This window comes from Montipora capricornis, chromosome 10 (genome assembly GCF_036669925.1).
Source record: "Montipora capricornis isolate CH-2021 chromosome 10, ASM3666992v2, whole genome shotgun sequence".
In the NCBI taxonomy this organism is placed as follows: Eukaryota; Metazoa; Cnidaria; class Anthozoa; order Scleractinia; family Acroporidae; genus Montipora; species Montipora capricornis.
The window spans coordinates 15,436,126-15,457,346 of NC_090892.1; the positions used below are offsets into that span (position 1 = coordinate 15,436,126).

General features: G+C 39.9%; 1 protein-coding gene across 1 annotated transcript in view; it reads right to left on the reverse strand.

Annotated features, from left to right (window-relative positions):
* Positions 1–21,221, reverse strand: part of LOC138020021 (nuclear pore membrane glycoprotein 210-like) — a 65,029-nt gene that overhangs the window by 26,601 nt on the left and 17,207 nt on the right. The window contains exons 12-24 of the mRNA XM_068867010.1: positions 20,527–20,664; positions 19,490–19,657; positions 18,049–18,204; positions 16,114–16,222; positions 14,750–14,845; positions 12,761–12,906; positions 11,014–11,125; positions 9,078–9,143; positions 7,459–7,517; positions 6,326–6,399; positions 3,893–4,001; positions 2,670–2,871; positions 153–259 (exon numbers count right to left, since the gene is read on the reverse strand). Coding sequence (XP_068723111.1) covers positions 153–259; positions 2,670–2,871; positions 3,893–4,001; positions 6,326–6,399; positions 7,459–7,517; positions 9,078–9,143; positions 11,014–11,125; positions 12,761–12,906; positions 14,750–14,845; positions 16,114–16,222; positions 18,049–18,204; positions 19,490–19,657; positions 20,527–20,664 — 1,542 coding nt within the window. The remainder of the gene's footprint in view (positions 1–152; positions 260–2,669; positions 2,872–3,892; positions 4,002–6,325; positions 6,400–7,458; positions 7,518–9,077; positions 9,144–11,013; positions 11,126–12,760; positions 12,907–14,749; positions 14,846–16,113; positions 16,223–18,048; positions 18,205–19,489; positions 19,658–20,526; positions 20,665–21,221) is intronic.

Consider the following 21,221-nt stretch of genomic DNA (forward strand, 5'->3'; position numbering starts at 1 on the left):
AATCCACAAATAGAATAATCCTACTTTGCTTTGGCCGGCCAGGCAAGCACCTCCTCCAGGAAAGACGCCACTTTCTCTCAACAGAAATTTATCCCGAGACAACGTTGCTTTAAACAAACATCAACGATAAAAAAACAAAGCGAGAAACGAACCTTTAATTCCTGACCACACGAAGTCAGAGTGACGCAATCATATTTTTCAATCCATGCTTGGATGGTGACTACACCTATTCTGTCGCTCAAACTCACTGTCTGATAAGCTAGAAAGCAGAACACAAAATATCAAGACGATGACACAGTTAAACTTAAACGGGCACCGTTAGGTCAAAACTGGGTAAAAATCTAAATTAGTAATCTAGCTCATAATATTCCTGACGAGTCAATGAGATGATACAAAATATAATGTGGCCCAAAGAGCTATTTGTATTTAACCTTTGTCGACTTTCAGAGGACATCGTCTCCAAACCTGAAAAAACTGGCCAATTTTTTTCAAGTTTCAATCCATTTCCATCCCCTCCATCGTTGGGTGCATTGGTGCAAAGACGTCTTTTAGTGTTCTGAATTTTGACTAACATAGCGTGACACTGCCCCTTTAAACTACAGCAAAATTCCCGAGTTAACTTCAGCCTGTAAATAACAGACATTTGCCTTATATCAAGACGGTGTAACCCCAGAACCAAGAAATCCCGCCAAAGAATTTCTCGCAATGTTGTCTATGTCAAAATTATGTGGCAGAAAGTTCTACAACATTGATTATTCTGTTCGCCTCAGTCTCTCATCACAAAATGGCCTGGTTATGGTATATCTGGGGGGGACCGCTACTGAAGAACATGGGGGAGGTGGAGGTCAGAGCAGGTACTCATTAAATGTGGAGAAAGGCAAGAATACATTGCACATCTTGCTTGAGAAAAACTGTCTCAACGTTTTTGTCGCATTGGAGTAAAAGCAACCTTGCATTACAAAAATTTCAAAATTTGAAACTTAAAAATTCAGCGACAAAAAGTTAGGCAAAAAAACTCCGAAATAGAAGGAACACATATACAAACCTGAAGACGAACTGACAATGAGCTAAGGTGGGGGAGAATAAAGGTGGTAAACTAATTATGCGCGAACTGGGAATAGCGAGACAATGAAGCTAAAGCCTGGTTCCCACAACCAAGGTACAAGTAGCTTATCCTAAGAGAAAACGAACGTCGACAAGAGCATTAAAATCAACCACGGCCTTCGCCATTTATTCAAATGCTCAGACGCGGGGCATCTGGAACGAGTGCTCCAATAGACCATATTCGTATTCTCAGTATTGGACTGAAACTAGCTTTCAATGGAGGCTAATGCGGGGAAATCTTTTCAAATGCAAATTCTTTTTAATATATTCCCCCGCATTAGCCTCCATTGCAAGCTAGTTCCAGTCCAATACTGGGAATACGAATATGGTCTATTGGCAAGACACGGCCAGGCGTAGTAAATTTCATTGGGCTTATGCCCTGTTTCGTTTTCACAACGCAGAAGGCGAACGCACGCACAAGCGGGAGCAAAAGAAAAGGAAACATTTTCATCCTTGTGCTTGTTCTAGCGCTTGTATCGAGGCCGTGAGAGATGTTATGATCGCGCTTGACCTTGCGCATGTGCTTGCGTCGGTAGTGAAAATCAGGCTTAACTGACCAAACGGCGGCGCGCACGACATAGCAAGCTATGCGATCATAACACAACAATGCGGATTATGGCGCAGAACCTTTGAGAAGCTATGCAATGCGTTCTCTTCGAGAATTTAAGAACAGTTAAAAAATGAGAAGGTTTTTAACTGGTCTACAAAGAATGTTACGGCAAAAAAGAAAGTTATTTGCGCCGAAGTCATTCTTAATTTTTTGACGTTTTTTCGCTTTTCACAAGTTACATACCAATTATTTCATGAAAAGTAGGCAGCTGGAAAATAGGCCTTCACCACACGGCGGACATGTTGAGGGATTAAAAACTTTTGTTTTTCCCCACCGAAACTCGTTCCCAAACATTTCAACTCGAGGCTAGAGGTGCGAAATCGATTGTCTATGGCCAATATGGCCGCTGCGCAAATATGAGGCCCATGAGCCAATTTCATCAGGGAAACATAGCTGTTTGTGTCAATGGGGTAGCAAATATTTGCCGATGACGAACTTGTGTGTTTGCGCGCCAGAAATGATTTTCGGCAGCTAAAAAAAGGGAAACAGGCCAAAGACGCTGAGAAACCGTTGCAACCTCGGATAATTTGCCACACGTCGTGTGACGAGTGATCATCCACGCGGATAAGAATCAATTTTTCCTTGCCGACTAAAAGCTAATCAGCAGATGTAAATGATAAAGTCGGGGCAACTCTGCCATCCACACCCAAGAAGTTTTTTTAAGTAATTTTTTTTTTCAAATGGAGGTTCCCTCCGCCTCCATCTTCACAACTCTGTCCTTTTGGGCCACTTATCGCAATAGGCCATTTCGGAGTTCATGTCTGCCTCTTCTTCACAGCGAATCTAAGAGCAAAGTTTTTGTAATGGTAATTAGTTCTACTTTACATATAAATGAAAACTAATTTTCATAAGAAAAACTTCGCACTTAGACTCGCTTTGAAGAGGAGGCAAACATGAAATCGGAAATGGCCTATTTTCTCCTTCAATACATCGAAATAAAACAATCAGTACTTACATACTGCTCTTCTGAGATCCTCATCTTCCTTATAACTCACAAACATCATCTTTACAGACGTCGCTAGGTCAACAAATTCGGCCAAAGCATCATCACTTGTCGTCCACTGCACTTGCAACGAGGTAAAGTTGTCAAATGTGCGACCAAGGGAGTCTCGCAGGTTGGCAACCAGCTTGATTTTCTGATTATTTCGAACGTGAATCTATGGCAAAAAGGGATTTTATGAAATGTGTTTAAGGGTCTGCTTGAAATGCCCCTAAGTTCAAATATTTCTCTTTGCCGACCATTCACCAATTGCAGAAATGTTCTGCCGTTTATACCTCGAAATTTCAATTTCGATGATTTTCCTACTAATCTTTCTATTTTTCTTAATTTTCACTGAAACCGATGTAAAAGTTTTCCCGCGGAATTTGCGAGCCCGAAAACAGCTATCCTTGTTAACTTGATCACGATTACACATATCCTACCTTGAAAAAGTATGAAAAGCTGACTTCTTTTTGGAGCGATTAAGTATGGAAAATTTATCAGACGGCAAACAGTTCACTTGTGAACGAAAGTACTGAATGCTCTAGATTTTTCAAGTGATCATAAACTTCCTTGAGTTGTTGAACATTTGCATTTCGGCAAAGTGACACAAAATCCTACTACTTGTTTATTTATAATCCCATTCTTTAAGTTTACCAATGATTAGCCTTGCCCCCATTTTGTTGCAATTTAGTAAAATTTAACCAGAAGTCCTTATTGCCAAGGTCGAGTTTGTGATAGGCATTAATCTTTCCCTGAGATAAAAAACTGATCTCTTCTTAGCTCGGCCGTGGGTCAAACGGCTGCCAATTTTCTTGAGTTGACTTTGAGAAGCCAAATCGCAACGAGTTACAGTAAGTTACAAGTTTTATGATGCTAAAATATTTCGAGATTAGGCCGGGGCACGTAGGGATTGTCTTAATATTCTGTCTTGTTTTAAAAGCAAGAATGGATTCAATGTGAAGGCACTTTTGCTATTTGGTTTCTCTAAAATAATGTTCTTGAATTCGGGTTTTGTGATATCCGAAATAACTGAAGTCTTGGCAGGTGGAATCTGCGTCGGGCGATTTCAATTATTGCCTTGTTCTTGGTTCTTCCGAATATAACAAAAACCTTCTCTAATATATAGTTCGCTTAGTCTTCGGTTATAGGCTTTGCACAAGCCCTGCAGTTTCTCCAGATTATTTCGATGATTTTACCTCTTTGTTTGAGCTGACACAATTCTCTGGAGAAAGTTGTCGGCCATCCACAGTTGGTAATTTTATATCGGGAACAATGGTCAATGATGAGGGATCCACGCAAGCAAATCTGACATCATAAGAGAAGGCATATTAATACAATGAGTACTTTACGAAAGGACGGCGAGGAAAATCCTTAGAAGGGATCTTTGCTGAAGTCATTGATTACATTTTGTTAACATACAAGTTTGCTCACGGAAGCCATCATGCTGTCTATTTACAGACTGACTTCTTTCAAAAGGTACAAGATGTTGTTAAGGTGGCTCAATACACTGAAATGGTCATTTTTAAAACGCGATTGGTCACTTGGTCACCTCAAAGGATGTAGTGTTCCTTTAAGTATAAATTTCCAAAGTTGGTATGAATTCCATTCATTCTTAGGGTGCCACACCTATCAAATGAACCACACCCATTTCGAAAATGAGAACCAAATTTAAATTTAGTTAACTCTCCAATTTTGAGCATTTTAGGGACCGTTCATTTTTTATGGGGTAGGGGGGGCTGGTGGAATTTGGAGGAGTGTAATTTGAAAATTGTATGACCCCCCCCAATTTCCGATTTTTTTTTCTCCTGCCCCCCCCCCCCCCTCATCAGAGTAATTTTTTGGAAGCCCCCCCCCCTTGAATAAAAAATACATATGGTGTTAAAGCTACCGCAGCATTAAAATTTCGTTTTGTTACATTTCACATAATTTATTGAAAGAAACCTGAAAGCTAGAAAGCTGCTTTTAACAAATCACTCAAAAGAATGAAAAGTCAATTTCTGCTCTTCTTGTTACAGCTCGTCCTGAGCGTGTTGTAGCTGGCCGCTCGTCTGCGTATTCCTCATCTGAGGCGATAAAAGCAAGAACGACATCATTTGAGTCGTCTTCAGAGTCAGGGGCATCACTCTTGTAGTCAACATCAGTTTCCTCTCCCTCACTGCTTTGATCACTGCTGTTTAGTTGACCTGATTCATTCCTGCCTCCCACTTCGGCTTGTCCAGTTCTGAGAGTATTCATTCGCAAGAAGTGTCCCATAATTGTCTTCACTTTGTCATTCTTGTTGCTCTTCTGATGCTGTTTTAATAGCCCATGATGTTTTAAGTATTTGTTCAATTCTGGCACACGGAGCTTTTTTAGCTTGGTGGCATCTTCACACAAATTAGCCCAATGATAATCTTCATAGGACTTTTCTCTTGCCTCCCTACTTTCCCTTGCCCTTTCCTCCAGTCTCTTCTTTTTTTTGAACTCCATGACGTCAAGATGCTGGAGATAGTCAACCACAAACTTTGGTTGCACAATGAATTTGTCTCCAAATCTAGCTACGCTCTCTGGGTCAGACAAAACTGGCATGCGCCTCTTTCAACTGGACTCTTGGTTGCCAATCGTCTGGATCACGCCCCTCATTTGGGGTCTGCTGATAAGGAAGGTAGTGGTACTTTGGAAGGCAGGCATGATCAGGAAATGGTTTGGGGCATCTCCCTATAGGTGGTCCAGTCCATTCACAACAAAAAGAACAAACTTGTCCTACCTTTACTCCACAAGAAAACTTCAGAAATTTCTCAGAAAAAGCCTTGGTAACGAGGTCAGTTCCAATTACAGGACTCAAATTATTGTTCTTTGTTTAATATGCGCTGATAACAACATTTTTATGAATGAAAAGAAAGTTGTTACTATTCAAGACTGTTATTATGGTACGTTCACTGTTATTATAAAATATATAAAAAGCTGTTGAGAAGTTTTCTTGAATACCCTGGAAATGTTTTAGTTATTTGTTATAAATAAAAGAGGTCAATTTTTTCCTCAATCTGTAAAATCTCTTATCCTATTTTTAATCTAATTTTTTCGTCCAAACCCCCCTTTTGCTTCATTTTTTTTCGGCTGGCCCCCCCTTTCAAGCCAAGTTTTTTTTAGTGGCCCCCCCCCAAATCCCACCAGCCCCCCCTTTCTCATAAAAAATGAACGGTCCCTTAGCTTTGATAACGGGCCAGTTAATAGCCATGCCATCAAAACTTCGAGGGTGACAAAGGACTAATGAACCCATACATACTTTGTAGAATTTCAAATTTTCAAAGCATCATTGCTCAGAGATTATCTGGTACATCGTGTTCAGATTTTCAGGGATAGCTCATTATGCAATGCACTTTCAATATTCAGTACTTTATTCTCGGCTGACTAGTTAGAAAACGACAGCCTTGTGCAAATGACACTAAAACTATTGAGTATTCATTGATTATTTAATCAGGGTTAATCATTTAATTGATGCTCCTTTAAAATGAAATCAACAGTCGCTTTAGTCTCCTTCACGTGACATCCCAAATGCCAACTACGAAGGAGACTACAGTCGCACTAAGTAATGAAGAACTTTGCATCAACTTTATTGTAAAAACAAACGAGGATGAACGTCATCTCACCTGATTTTCGCAGATGAGCTTGCTGGATAAGGATTCTTTGCTGACCGATTGTTTCCAATTTTCACAGTTAAAACCTTTGCGAGAAAGAAATGAATTACCTTATGAAATAAAATGTGCAACAGGGGAGGGTGCATGTATTTTTCAAAGGCACTGGTACATTAGGAATTTCCGTAGAGCTGGAGTTTGACGGGAAACAGCGGAAGAGGAGACTGAAGGAAGCAGTTCACAAGGTTTCAAAAGGGTCAAACAAAGTGCAAAGTTTCAAAAGGACAGTTTCGTAGGCTAGGAAGCCAACAATTTCGTATCTTATTTATTTGTTCATGTTGAGGGCTCATGCGTCTGAGGAGGAAGTGAGGCCCTGTGGCTTGCCTTGAGATCCGGGGATCCCGGGTTCAAGACACGTTCTAACCGCTGGTTGAATTTGTTCCCGGTAGTCCCTGGTTCAACGTCTCAGCTGCACTTGTAAATAGCCAACTAGTTTGCCTCAGGCCAGTTGGGATTCTTAACAGTTGTTGTTGAATGTTCTGTTCTGTCGTAATTGTGTTTCATAGCCCCTGAAAAGCCCCTATGGGTAGTATTAAGTACGTATTTAAGTATGTAAAGACTACTTCGACGATTCGGCCGCCATTTTAATTTCTATTGTTTAAAAAGATATTGTGGAGTGCTCGGGGGCGAAATTAGGATTACTTTCCCAGCTCTAGCCCACTGAGCCCCCTGGGCATCCCATAATAGCTATTGGAGCAATGTTATTCAAAATGGCCGCCGTATCGTCGAAGTAGTCTATTAATGGCCGCCGCCGTACGATTGTACTGCACTGCTCAGAGCAGCGGAATTTCACGGCCGTGGGTTCGAGCCTAGTTAAAGCCTGGTATTTTTTTCTGGCTTTCTTCGCATCTACGTAAGTTGCTGCTTAACTGCGATAATCGTTGATGATCATTGCATGGAAAATCCTAAGAATACGAAAATGCCAATGGATGTAACTTCGAAATCTTTCAATTTTTATTCTGATCGAGGTCTGGTCAGTACAATGTGTTAACGGGAATTAAAAAGAAAGGAAGAAACGCATAATTATGATCCCACATGATCTGTGATTCCCTCAAATCTCTCCTGACGCGCAATATAAAAATACTCACTTGTTCTCCTTGCTTCAGGCAAATGACGTGAAAATAGTGATATGACCCAGTATGGTCCACTGCAAAATGCAAAGCAAAGAATGACGGCTCTACTTCAACACAAAATTTGAAAGGTTTCATGACCAAGACGTTAACGAAACCATGCAGTTGGCAGTCGATGAAGTTTGTAAATACCATGATTACAGCATGAATGTAGTTTACTTTTCTCTTAGGGTATGGAGTGTAATACTTTGTGAAGTAGTGTGTTTTTAGTTTGTTAAGGATTATGACCGTGAGTGTGAAATTAATAACAAAAAATGATGATTGCACAAAAAAGAGAGTATTTGCTTACGAAACCGGCTGTGTATAAAAAAGGTAAAGATTAAAGACTTTCCCCAAGACACTTTGATTCTTGAAAGAACTTTCTCTTCTCCTGGCCGCTCTTTTTTTGATTAGGGAGCTTAAGCACGGTACATTTCTGAGACGCGGACGGCAACCGGAAGTGAGATGGGCTTTGTTGTTCGAAAGCCGATTAACTTACTCCAGGATTAGCGTAACCTTTTGTTTCATGTTTTCAACTTTTTGAAGAAAATTTCTCTTGCTTTGTTTTTTTTTGTTTTTTAAGATTGACTTCATCTAATGTAAACTTTTGCCGAATATCAGCGTTGAACAACATCTGGGAGTAGAGAAATATACTCATTGGTTAATTTGTTATCCTGGGATTAGCGTTAATCGGCTTGTGGAAAAACCGGGCCCAGGACAGCAGTGTCTTCCAGATTTTTAAACTAATAATTTATGATGGCAAAAAAATTACTTAGCAATATAAATGTGGCTTAAAAAAGGGGGGAAAAGTCACTTCCAGTTGCCTTCCGTGTCTCAAAAACGTCGCGTGGTTAAGCTTCCCATTTTTTTCCTTATGATCAATCCAGCCACTCATCGGCCAATCAGGCAACCCCACCAATAATATAACCCCTAAAGGTCTAGGAAAACACTAACACGAAAAAGGCGACGAAAAATACTTTGCTTTGGCATAAAAAGAACGGAGCGACGAGGACAGCGATAATGACTCCGCATAGTAAGAAGTCCCATGAAAAGGAAAAACAGGCTTGCAGGCCCTGCGTATGGGTTATTCATTTTTGGTACACTCGACTCCTATGCATCCTCTCACCAATGAGAGCATGAAATTATCAAATATGCGGTTTCTGTCAAGGATGTAATGACAAATTTTCAGCTCTCCACCTCAACAGGGAAGCCACCCCTTTCAGTTAAATTAGTTGACAGGATCTATTTTGGGGGTGGAAATAATGGAGACAATTGCAAGGTCATCATAACAATGAGAAACCTCATTTTCCTGGGCCATTTGAAGAAAAAAAAGAAGCAAGGTCGTCGCTTTGGCTCCCAATTCCCAAAACGACAAAACAGACCACACAAAAGCAGTTTTGAAAAACCTAAAACATATGCAAATTATACGGTTTCAGTTTTCTTACATGGTTTACAAGAGAAGCGTATAACATACAAGAATAGTTGAAATGGATGGAAACACTTTCTTTCATTTAGATGAAAGCACCAACTTAAAGACGGAAATTAAAGTTAGTGAGGTTTTAAGGCAGTATAAAAAATAAGACAGCACTCATCATCACCTGGATAATCTGCAGTATGGTCATGACCAATGGACACCTCCTTAGCTTTCTTGGGATCAGGATGGACTGTTGAATAAACGATTTCAAAAATGATGAAAAGTTAACTAGGTAAAGTTGCTTCCCTGCACAGAAGGACACTTCAAGAACTAGAAGAACTTTAGATTGTTAGCAGTCCCTTCTAAATTTGTCTGTTGCAGTCGAGAGAATCGGTCACGGGAGACTTGGCCTCTCTCAGCCGTTTCTCTCGATTGCGTGACAAATGAACTTTTCCGACATAACCTGCTGGTTCTCTCTCCACGACCCTCTCTCTCTCACCCCAGTCCCCCAACTTTCTCGCTCGCTCCGCGCCCATACTCGCAGGCCATTCCCAGCATTTCTAAAGGGATTCAAAACTCTGTTATGCCTTTTGCTTGCAACAACTGTTTAAGAGTATTTTCTTTTCCCCATTTTATGATGTAAGAGTTCCTTTTTGAAGATTGAACCGGAAGTTTATTTTTACCGGAAGTTATGTTGGCGCGGATTGAATGACCCATTTACAATGAGAGTTTAAAATAAAAGACCCCGGATAAAAAAAATGGGCGCTTACGCCATCAAAAAGTTTTGTGTGGTTGTTTTATCCTAGTTTTTCGGAACTTTGTTTATTGGAAATTGGGAACTTTTTTTGGCAGATCGATTAAGGATTTTTAGGAACCTAAGGAGAAACAACAATTACCAATAAAACTCATTGTTTAGGCATTGTTTTAAAGCAAAAGTTGCTCTCAATATAATTTTGATATAAAACTAATGGGGCTTTATCGTTTTTGTAAAGTAATCAAAGACTCTGTTATCACTGATCCGAAGAGTACAGCATTACATTATTGTGTCGATCAGATAATGGAAATGACTCCAACATAAACTCCGCGGATTTCATATTTTGGTGTTACTAAGCCGTGCAACTATTCAACGTTTTGTGAAACTTGTCTCCCCGTGTGCGGAAATCGTTGACGAAAGTAGTAGTTGCTCCAAATTTCTGCAAATTGTCTCGCAAGGTTTTACACTGTGGCAGTCTTTTACACAAGTTGAGACACAAGTTGCACATAAAATTGCCAACGATAACTTGAACATTTCTCGCAATCTTTTTGTTGCTGTCATCACTGCAAGAAAGAGAAGTCGTTTCTTCTTTCCGCACATGGCGCTGCAACGATGTTACGCAATTTTTGACGCAAACAAACTTGCGAGACAACTTTACGAGAAAATTGGCCTGAAGCACCTGTGCCTTTACTATTCAAACGAAAACCAGATTGTCAGAGTTGCAAGAAGAAGCGGAAAGAAATTTTCACACTAAGAAATATCGAGCTTTGAGATATCTTTATTTCTACACTTCCACTTTTGGGACAAGAAGGCAAAGGAGCTGGAGCCAGGAATGTCCGATACTTTGCGACTTCGATTCTACCGAGCTCGACAATGCCTACCTTTGCTACTTCGTGACTAGGGACTTTACCATCTACGACGGCGACGTCAACGAAAACGTCACCTCAAAATATAACTTTGTACCATCGTGCTAAAATGCGTGCTGCACGATTATTTTTCCTCTTTTAACCAATGATATAAGGGAGCTTAAGCACGCGCGTTTTTGAGAGGAGGACGGCAACCGGAAGAGAACATTTCGCGCGCCAGGACAGTGGTGTCTCCCAGATTTTTATACTAATCATCTCTAATGGGGAAAGATATTGAGCAATGTAAATGTGGTTGTGTGAAGACAAGTTAAAAGGGAAAACAGCTCACTTCCGGTTGCCGTCCGCGTCTCAAAAACGCGTGTGCTTAAGCTCTCTATTGTTGTTTCGTGGCGTTCTCGTTGACGACCGCGTCCGATAGATCGTAAAGTCCCTACTAAACACCGTAGCATTCTTTTCTGAATTGAAGTGTTGTATCAAGCAGAACCAACACTGATTCTTACCTTCTTCATAGTAGCCTGAGGTATCAATAATCCACGGAAGCGGTCCACCTTCCAACATAAGATTCTTCGTTGAACAGAGGGATACAACACCGATATCAACCGGATCTAGCACCTGGACAACCACAGCTATATGAGTATGGTACCAATAATACAGTAGGCTTTGTAAGATAATGGTTTGACACTGACTATTTTTGATGTTTCGTTCAAGACGTTTCGACTGGTGCAGTAGGCCATTTGCAACAAATGGGCAGAAGGCTAATCATTGGAAAATTTTAAAGTGCCCCTGTGATCAAAAAAACCACTTCCTTTTTTCCTTCAGATTTTGAAAGTGTGTTTACTTAACACCTGACTGGCAAAATTTTGAGCTTTGATTTTTATCCAAAGGCCGTTTACTTTGAGTGTAAGTTTTGGATTTCACGGTCCGCCATTACTCACGTTCAAAACTGACCGATTGGATCTCAGAGGGTTGGATCCAGGGAAAAGTGACGTCAGAGGCTCACTAGCTTAAAATTTCAGCGTGTGAACGCAGCTTATGATATATGCAAAGCGTGAGTTTAAAAGTCTGAAAGCCCAAAACCCCCGTGCTGCATATTAATTCTGCGGCGTACACACGTATTGCTTTCTTAAACTAGCGAGCCTTTGACGTCATTTTCTCCTCGATCCAGCTCTCTCAAGAACATAATGTTGGTAATGGCGGACCATTAAATAGGAAAATTACAGTTAAAATAAAGAGGTGGCTTTTTGAAATCAAGGCTTAAAATGTGGGTCACTTAGTGTTTTGTTAACATAGTTTTGAAATCCAAAGAAAAATATGAATTGATTTTTTGGTCACAGGGGCACTTTAAAGCAAGGGTTTATATATTCAGAAATGGTATAGGAACTTGTTTCACCTTGCCAAAATGCAAATTCTTAACAACTCAAAGTACAAATTTTATGATCAATTGAAAAAACTAGAACATTCAATACTTCTGTTCACACGTGACAACGTTTTGCCCTCCAATAAAGGTTCCGTACGTACAGCTCTTCGTACTTTCTTCAGGTAGGAAAATCGTGAATAAATAGGATAGCAATTTTCGGACTCGCACATTCCAAGGGAGAGTTTTTACATTCGTTTAAAAATTCAGAAAAATACTTGGATTAGTATGAAAATCATCGGAGGCTGGCAGGAGGACCAAGCGTACAAATCCTTAAAATTTTCCACTATCTGTAAAAACCTCTGTTTAATCATTATCGTCATATTTCACACAGCTTTTGTTTGAAATAGACTCTTCTTCAAAATGGCGGCGACGGATTTGAATGAGTTAAAATTGAACTGAATGAAAAACTGATACCACAAGTAGAAAGAGCACCTTTACTTTCGTAACCCTGCCAAGTTTCAGCGTATTATGTGTTATATCAGCTGAGAAAATGTAAGTCGAAATTTGACAAATTTACAGACGTTTGTATGGCTGGGGGTATACGTGCCATACTACCCATTCATAAAAACGTCTGTAAATTTTTCATTTTTCAACTTACATTTTCTCAGTTGCTATTAACCCTGCAGGGTTACTAAAGTAAAGAAGCTCTCTCTATTTCTGGTATTAGTTTTTAATTGTAACTTATTTGAATTTTCGGCCGCCATTTGGAGAAGGGTCTATAGACCACTTAGACTTTAGTGTAACCACAAAATGCTGACAGAAGGGGTGAGGGGGAAGGCCACCGGCAGGTATGAGTAATGATATGAATATTAGTGAGGATTGTTGCTTACCCTGAGTGGAAGATAGGCTCCAACAGTGACGGTAGCTTTGAGTAAAATGTCTAGATACTGATACGTGACAGTCAGTGACGTGAAACCAGCACGAAGAGCAATCAGTCTAACCGACAAACAGCTACCAAGTGCAATTTCATAATCACCTGAAAAGGGAATCAAGAACGAAAAAGTAATTCACCAAACAGGTTTGCAGTGCTTGCAATAAGTACTGACATCCCTCGAAAAGCGTCCATTACTTCACTCCGAGAGGTCGACTGTTTTTTTCCTTAAATTGAAAAAATTAGAGAGATTCTTCCAAATCTAAGATTAATTGACCAATCGAAAGTGGTTCAGCGTTGTCTGTGCTGTTATCAACAAGTGGTCAAAATGTTTATATCAAAGCCTGACCAAAATCATGACACAAAGAAATAGAAAGCGTTGTCTATAACTTTCTAGCAATATGACTGGTTTACTTCCCATAATAAGAGTTCCTAATTGGCTATTACAAAACCACATTGCGTGACAAATTGACGCGAGCATGACGCGGCAAATTAGCCAATCAGATTGCGAGGCTACAAGCAATTCTGGTAAAATCTCACTTTGACAATGACATCATGAAGGCGTGTAAATGTGATCATCAATTTTACTCTTGAAATACGTCGTTTGGGAGCAAGCTTTCATGCTTGCATGCTTTTCAATGGCATGCCCCAGACAACCCTAGATAAAGGAGCAGTCAAGCCCTTTGTTGATACAGTCGGTAAACCTCACTTATTATATGACTAGCTTCGTGGTCGCGCAAGTTGAACCAAATCCCGTGCTGTGATTTGCTATACCCGAGCAGGCAAGATGGGGCTATCTTGCCCGCTCGGGATTTCTCGCTCGATCCCGCAAGATCAAAGATCATTTTTTGTTGTTTTATCCGGTATAACAAATCTTTTATTGACCAAGCTTGTTCGGTCAAGATGGCTGGATATTGGCCTCGTTCTTTTTTTTGCGTGTTTATGGACCTCGACCATAAACACGCAAACAAAATAACTTGGCCAATATCCACCCATCTTAACCGAACAAGCTTGGTCAATAGCCCCTGCCCCCCTTGGTCAAAAACCCCCAATAAACCCCTAAGCCCCTGCGTCCGGGATCAGCACGTGACAAGGTGCAAGACATGCACGTTGACGGCTGAAAATTCGAGTGACCAACGCAATACAATTGGAATTGTCTGGAGAAATGCTCCCTTGTGCAAAATATTTTCACGATGACTTTTGAAGATTTGCAACGCTGTTTTACACACTTCCTCTGCGATTTGTCCTCCGAAAAAAGTTTTTCTTCAAAAACAATAAAAAAAGATCGAAACTATGAAAAATTTTGAAGGTTTCCAAATACATAGAAATCAAAGCCGGTGGCCAGTACTTATCAAAACATTCAAAAAAACTTAGGATTATGGTTATTACAGATGATCACTACTCTTCATTTTCCAATGATTTCTATAAAATAATTCGGATAGTACGCGCACTCTTATTGGTCAACAGCTGTGTTTAGATGCGAGTATGGAAACATGGCTGTGACATCACACGAATTTTGATTGGTTATGTATTGTCAGACGCGCGTTTTGATTGGCTGGTAGGAAATATGAGCATGTATCAAGAAAATCTGTTTCAATCAAGAAGTAAAAAACCAGCATTTTCCTTTATTTGTCGAATTATCTTTGAGGAATATTTTATAAAAGCAACAGAGGACTTTTTTTCCGTGTTGCCATAGCCACATCTAAACACTCGGGGGAGTTGGGAGAATTCTCGACAATTATGCAAACCCGAGACGTATAAATGTCTCGAATTCTCACTAAACTCCCCCTCGTGTTTACTTGAGGCTATGGAAACACAGAAAACGTCCTCTATTGCTTAAATAACCCTTGTAATCAATGGCAACTTGAAAATGCCCCGTGAACATGTGTTGGTCGTGTCTTACACCTTGGAGAGTAAACTGAGCTAGCACAGCAGGTTTTGAACTTACTACTATCTTCCACTAGCTTGAAGATTGATGGATCGGAGAACGTGTATGTCACAGGAAGAGAGCGACAGTCTGTAAAAACACGCAACTCTTGACAATCTACGAAAACAGCAACAAAGAAAAACTCACACGATTAAGAACTAAAAACGGCAAAAAGCAACAAAGATCATCAGTATACTTATCTCAAACAGGATTGTAAGATCCTCACACCCATTTCATTAGGGTTCTCTTTTAATGCGTTTCTTGCAAGTTCTGCTACATATCTCAAACACTGGACCACTTTCGAATTCTCACGGCTTGACTGGATCTAGCATTAAATGGAGGCTAATTCGCGCAAATCTTTTCACACGCAAATTAATTTGCCCGCATTAGCCTCCATTTCATGCTAGATCCAGTCCAGCCGTGAGAATTCGAAAACGGTCTATTTAAGCTTCCATTCACCCACCTTATGATTTACAGTGTCATTGCACTAGAGGCTTTCAAGTTTAAGAGAAGCTTTATTCCTACCACACTCAGGATGAAGTTAGTGCAGTGTGGCCCAGTGGTTAGGGCGCTTGCCTTGAGATCCGGAGATCCCGGGTTCAAGACCCGCTCTGGCCACTTGTTGAATTTGTTCCTGGTAGTCCCTGGTTCAACTTCCCAGCTACACTTGTAAATAGCCAACTGGTTTGCCTCCGGCCAGTTGGGATTCTTAACAGTTGTTGTTGTGTTCTGTCGTTTCGTTGATTGTGTTTCATTGGCCCTGAAAAGCCCCTATGGGGAGCGGTCAATTAAGTATGTATGTATGTAATGTTCACAAACAAATTTGTGTAAATTTTTTTTTCAAAAGTGGCTTTGAAAAGCAAAGAGATACCATAGGTAGACTTTCTCGTCTTTCTTTCCATGGGAGTATGTGCCATTGGCTTTGTTTGTGTGGATTGATATAGGTAACCCACGCTCTGTTAATATTTTTATAACATTAATATTCTGCTTTGGAAAGAAATGTACATTTGAAGTGCGGGTTATAGACCACTGAAGAGCGTAGTGATCTTCGCACTTATGGCCCAAGCGCGAAGTGCGAGGGCCATAAATTAACGGGGAAAAAACAAGGATCTGTAACTTAAAGTACGGGCCGAGTTACGAGGTTGGAAGCTAGAAAAGCTGTTTCTTAATGAAAGTGTCTCAACAGTTTTGCAACTTGTTGGGAGCTCCGCTATTAGTTAGAAATAAAACACTCTTGAGATTGAGATTATATAAGAACTCTTTCATGGAGGAAGGTGATCTCCCACAAAAACTAGTAAAAGAAAATTCGAACTCTTTCCTAATTTAGGAAAAGGGTCACTGATTGATAACAGTGCTAATATCATGACTCCAAGGGTCTCACTTACCTGTGGAAATGCAAGAGGCCACAGCCAGGGGCAGTGTGAGAGGACTGCCAACCTGTGCTTCAACAACAGAAGGTATAAATTCCATTTTCTTGGGTTCAAGGACGTAAACCTAGAGGCAAAAAAAGGTACAAAAAGGATTTCAAAGATTTTAAACAAAAATCATGCAATTATAGTGATAAACTTGGGGCCTGACATGTATTTCTTATGTCAGAATGATTGCTACGCGTACGGCCTGAAAATATCTTACTCTTTGGAAACCGCAAGAAGTACTTCCTCTAAAGATCAGCATACGGATACTTCCGACATAAACAAGTTCAACTGAAAACTTCAAGGAAAATGTTCTTATCCTACACATTTAACTTGATTGTAGAGTGAAAATATAACTAGGAGTAATCAATAATTATAAAGTGCGTTTGTGGGAACGAAATTTGGGTTCTGGAATATGAGATCAGAGGGAGTATATGGCGTTTCCGTCCTAGTAAACATTCTAATTCGAAAGTGAGCATAATTTTTTGACCCTTTCAGCCCCGATAGTGCCAAATGGCACTTATAGATTTTACTCTGTCTAACGCCAGACGATTTTACTCGTCAAAGGGGGACCCCTCGGGGCTTAAAGGGTTAAGCTAACAGCATGAAAAAACTATGTCCCCGTTTAACCCTTTCAGCCCCGATAGTGCCAAATAGCACTTATAGATTTTACTCTGTCTAACGCCAGACGATTTTACTCGTCAATGGGGAACCCCTCAGGGCTTAAAGTGTTAAAGAACATTAGTAGTTGCAATTGCCTCTTGCTGCAACATGTGATCATAGGAATCCTGAAGGAGGGGATGGATCTAGTCAATTATGTAACAATTTTACGGAAAACCTATTTATGGAGCTGTAGGCGCAAGGAGATTAAACCGTCCGGTAGCCACTTCAGGAAATTTCTTGAAAATAAATACGAAACTGAAAAACAAATGGCACTTAAATCCAATAAGCCATTTTAAGTGGCTACACAAGGAGTCAGTTTAAAGTGCCTATCACCTCAACACACTTTTCCACTTTTTTTATTCTCCGAAATCGTCCCAAATACATGGTGTTGTTTATAGAACCTTTTGATTGAAATTTCACTTTTTTATTGGCTTTCAAAAACGGGAAAAGTGATCATACTTTGATCCATAACCGAGCAATGAAGGAGAATGGGTTCGATACCGGGTTGACGTCACAAATTAATTTGCATTGAGGTAGTTCTTTGAAAACAGCGATGCAAATTAATTTGTGACGTCAACCCGGTATCGAACCCATCCCCTTTCATTGCTCGGTTACTAATCACGGTATGACCACTTTTCTCGTTTTTCAAAGCCAATGAAAGAGTGAAATTTCAATCTAAATGTTCTAAAAACAACAACATGTATTTGGGATGATTTCGGAGAATAAATATATTGGAAAAGTGTGTTGAGGTGATGGGCACTTTAAGAGGAAATTATCGTGCATGTTTAACATGTACGCGTACACATTTAAAAAAAATGTAAACAAATGTAAAAGTGAAGTTGTATGTGAAATAAAGGGATAAAGAAAAATAAATAAATAAATAATGTCTTATACTTACATATCAATACATAAGTAAGCGAGGAACTAGGGATTTAGAATCCTACATGAAATCCTAGTAGAAGAACGGACTAGTTCCCACAATGTAATACGTTGGCTGTGTACGCAACACATAAACAGCATATTTGCTTCTTGATAAGTGAGAAATTATGTACACATGCACATTTAGTTTGGGCAGTAAACCACTGACGAACAAGAAATTATTCCTTTGCACACAAAGAGATTAATTTTTATCAAGCAATGCTAATGCAAACAACAGCATTACTCATTGGCGACTTGAATGGATGAACTGCATGAAAATTAAAAGAACTTTCTGTTTCGTTGACAACCAGAAATACATGTACAAACCTCAGATGAGCCAAAGTTTGCTGGGTTCCTCATGTCTGCAGCCCGAACCTGGGAGTGTCCAATTGCGTTGGTTGTCATAGCCATTCCCTTGGTACTCACTGTGGCTACCGAAGTATTGGATGACGTCCAAATGTATGCACCACTACCCCCTGATGGCTGTAAAAAAAATATAGGATGTTTTTTTTCCCATGAGCTCTCTTTTTTAAAAAAAGAACTGAAGTAGGTTACAAAACCGTCTGCAATGTTTTACATTCATTCCAATGGACAAAAAAAGAGTTCGAAATGAAATTCATTAATCTATTCATATATTTGAAGTGTGGGCTATAGAGGAAAGAGAGAAATGATCTTCACACTTGACTTATCAAGACAATTTAAGCAGTAGTGTCTCTTAATAGACACCTGCTCCCAACTTAGTGGCTTCATAGATCAGTTGGCAGAGCATTGCACAGAGGTCATGCGTTCAAATCCCATTGGAGTCATCTGAATTTTTCTGATGTCAATAAGAGACGATATTGCTTTAATTGTCCGGATAAGTGTAATAATCATTTCTCTTTTTAATAAACATTTCATAACCACTTAACTGTTGGTATTATTACACCACCAGAACAAAAGTGATGACAAAGAAGTTGAGGGAAGGGAAAATCTAAATAATGTCTTACAACGTGTCCCTTAACTCACTAGGGAGTTTGAGAAACCACGACGGCTACGGTGACGAAAAGAACACTTCAAACTATTAGCCTCTGCTATCCTAAGTGTTCCACGATGTTTCCACCTTGCTTATGTTGTACCATATGAGCGACGTATGCCATAACCAGATTGGTGCGTACGGATTTGAAGCAAAGAGAGAAGGGAAGATTCACTGTTGTTTGTCCACGTTGTCGTCAAAACCCGAAAATTGGTCATGTTACGTTGTTGCTATGACGAGTACGGGAGAGAAATGTACAAAAATGCGTGCAGCACGATCATTTTTTCCTCTTTCAACCAATAATATTGCTGCTTTTTGGCGTTGTCGTTGCCGTACAGCCGTTGTCGTTTCTTAAACTCCTATTGACTCCCGGGAGTTTATTGATGAGTAAAATCGTCAGGCGTTAGAGTGAAATACTAAGGGTGCGTTCGATTGACCCTATTCCGGAATAAGAATACGTGGAGTGATGATTTTAAACACTATGTATGGCGTTTTGCAGCAACAAGAATAATAAAGCTCTGTTTAAAATAGCATTTTAGCAGTTGTTTGACAATATTAATGTGAATCCCCGAAAAAACGAAGGATTTCTAACTTCTATTCCATGTATTCCTATTCCGGAATACGGTCAATCGAACGCGCCCCTAAGTATGGCCGGTTCAGGCCGGCCTGGGAGTCAATGGGTTAATTCTACCACTTCAAATTGCTACTATTCCTGGACGAGTGTCATTTTATTTACCACTTATCCTTAAATTTTACCTCCAGTAAATACTGGAATTGCTTATATTCAGCAACATTCTTTTGTGCCACTGGGTACCATGGGAACAGCACTATATCAGGAATAACATCCACTGGGTCAAATATCTCAGCTTCTTGTTGCCCTGAGATGGGGCGGTCAAATGTGTGGATCGTATCCTTTTCAAGAATCTGCAATAACAGTTTCCGTATGTTAAGAATAAAAATAGTGGTAAATATACTCAGTAGTTCTCCATCGCGGTACATTATAATCATGCAAAAATAATGCGTCCTAGAAATAAGATAACCGTTGTTTCTGTTGCCGAAGCGAATGTGACCATTGCCACAATCACTATCCTGGACCATCGACAGTCATTGCAGAGTTCGCCAGCAGAACGTCGCAAGACCCATTTTACATGTATACACCTGGGGATGGCAGAAAGTTTCCTGTCTAAAGTTAAATGATCAACACTTTTTTGTCCAAAAGTGTAAGGGAAGTACATATTAGACCTCTTAACCTCTTCTTTTTATCTTGCATGGTTTTATCTACAATTTTACGTTCAATCCAACACTGTTTGCTCCTTTCACCATTTTAAAGTGCCCCTGTGACCAAACAATCAAATTCTTATTTTTCTTTGGATTTCAAAATTTTATGTAGTGCGAAACAATAAACCCACTGCTTTGTATTATCATTCTTCAAAAGGCAGTGACATTCCCTCGTCATGGATTAAAAATTTCAAACAGAATAATGCTGGTACAAAATCAGGAAAATTCAAAGTGCAGGGATGGCGCAGTGGTGAGAGCACTCGCCTCCCACCAATGTGGTCCGGGTTCAATTCCCAGATCCGGCGTCATATGTGGGTTGAGTTTGTTGGTTCTCTACTCTGCACCGAGAGGTTTTCTCCGGGTACTCCGGTTTCCCCTCTCCTCAAAAAACAAAATTTGATTTGATTTGCTTTAACTTGTTAATTTCAATTTACAGTGTCCCGATTAGTGCTCTACGGCGCTAGAAGATTAGACACTTAAATAAACTAAAGTTCCTTTCCTTTCCTTCCTTTTACCTGAATACTGGTGTACACAGCAGTTATCACAGTCCTCTTTACTTTCCGTAGAGTTTTAACACGATGATATGATCCATTCTTGGAAGACCAGAGTAGTTGAAAATAGTCCTCATCAAAGGATGTTGATATCTGTATATTCTGTTCAAAAATCATGTGACTATCAGAATGGAATCAAACTTAAACAAGACGCTTTTTTAAAAGCGTTTACTCGGAATACCAAGTGGCGCAGAAGTAGGGTGATACATTTTGGACGAGGTAGTTTTTATGACTACTGCGCATGGCGCGTAGTCACTATTGCCATCGTGTTAGTTTTTCCTAAAATGAGTATGTAACAATAGAATACACTTCGGAGCCAGTCCGCATACGAAGAGTACCAAAGTTCGGACTCTGCAAACAGTACGATGAATTGCCGATAGTTCGCGAGGACGAGCGAAATATTCGGGTGCCCCGTGTTCGCAGATGATGATCTGTGAAGAATACGGTTCTGAGGTGAGGTTTTAATTCTTACAACAGTTACTTAACGTAGCTTTCGTAGTTTGTTTCTAACCGACCAATTGAGCCCGTTTACGCGTTTAATGAAGCTGCCGTTTTCGAGATAAACAAAGCTTTGCAGTAGCACGTAATTGTCAAACTATCGATGGTTTCACAGTGAGATCATCAAATTAGCAAGGTCTTCTGAATTGTCATCTATAGGA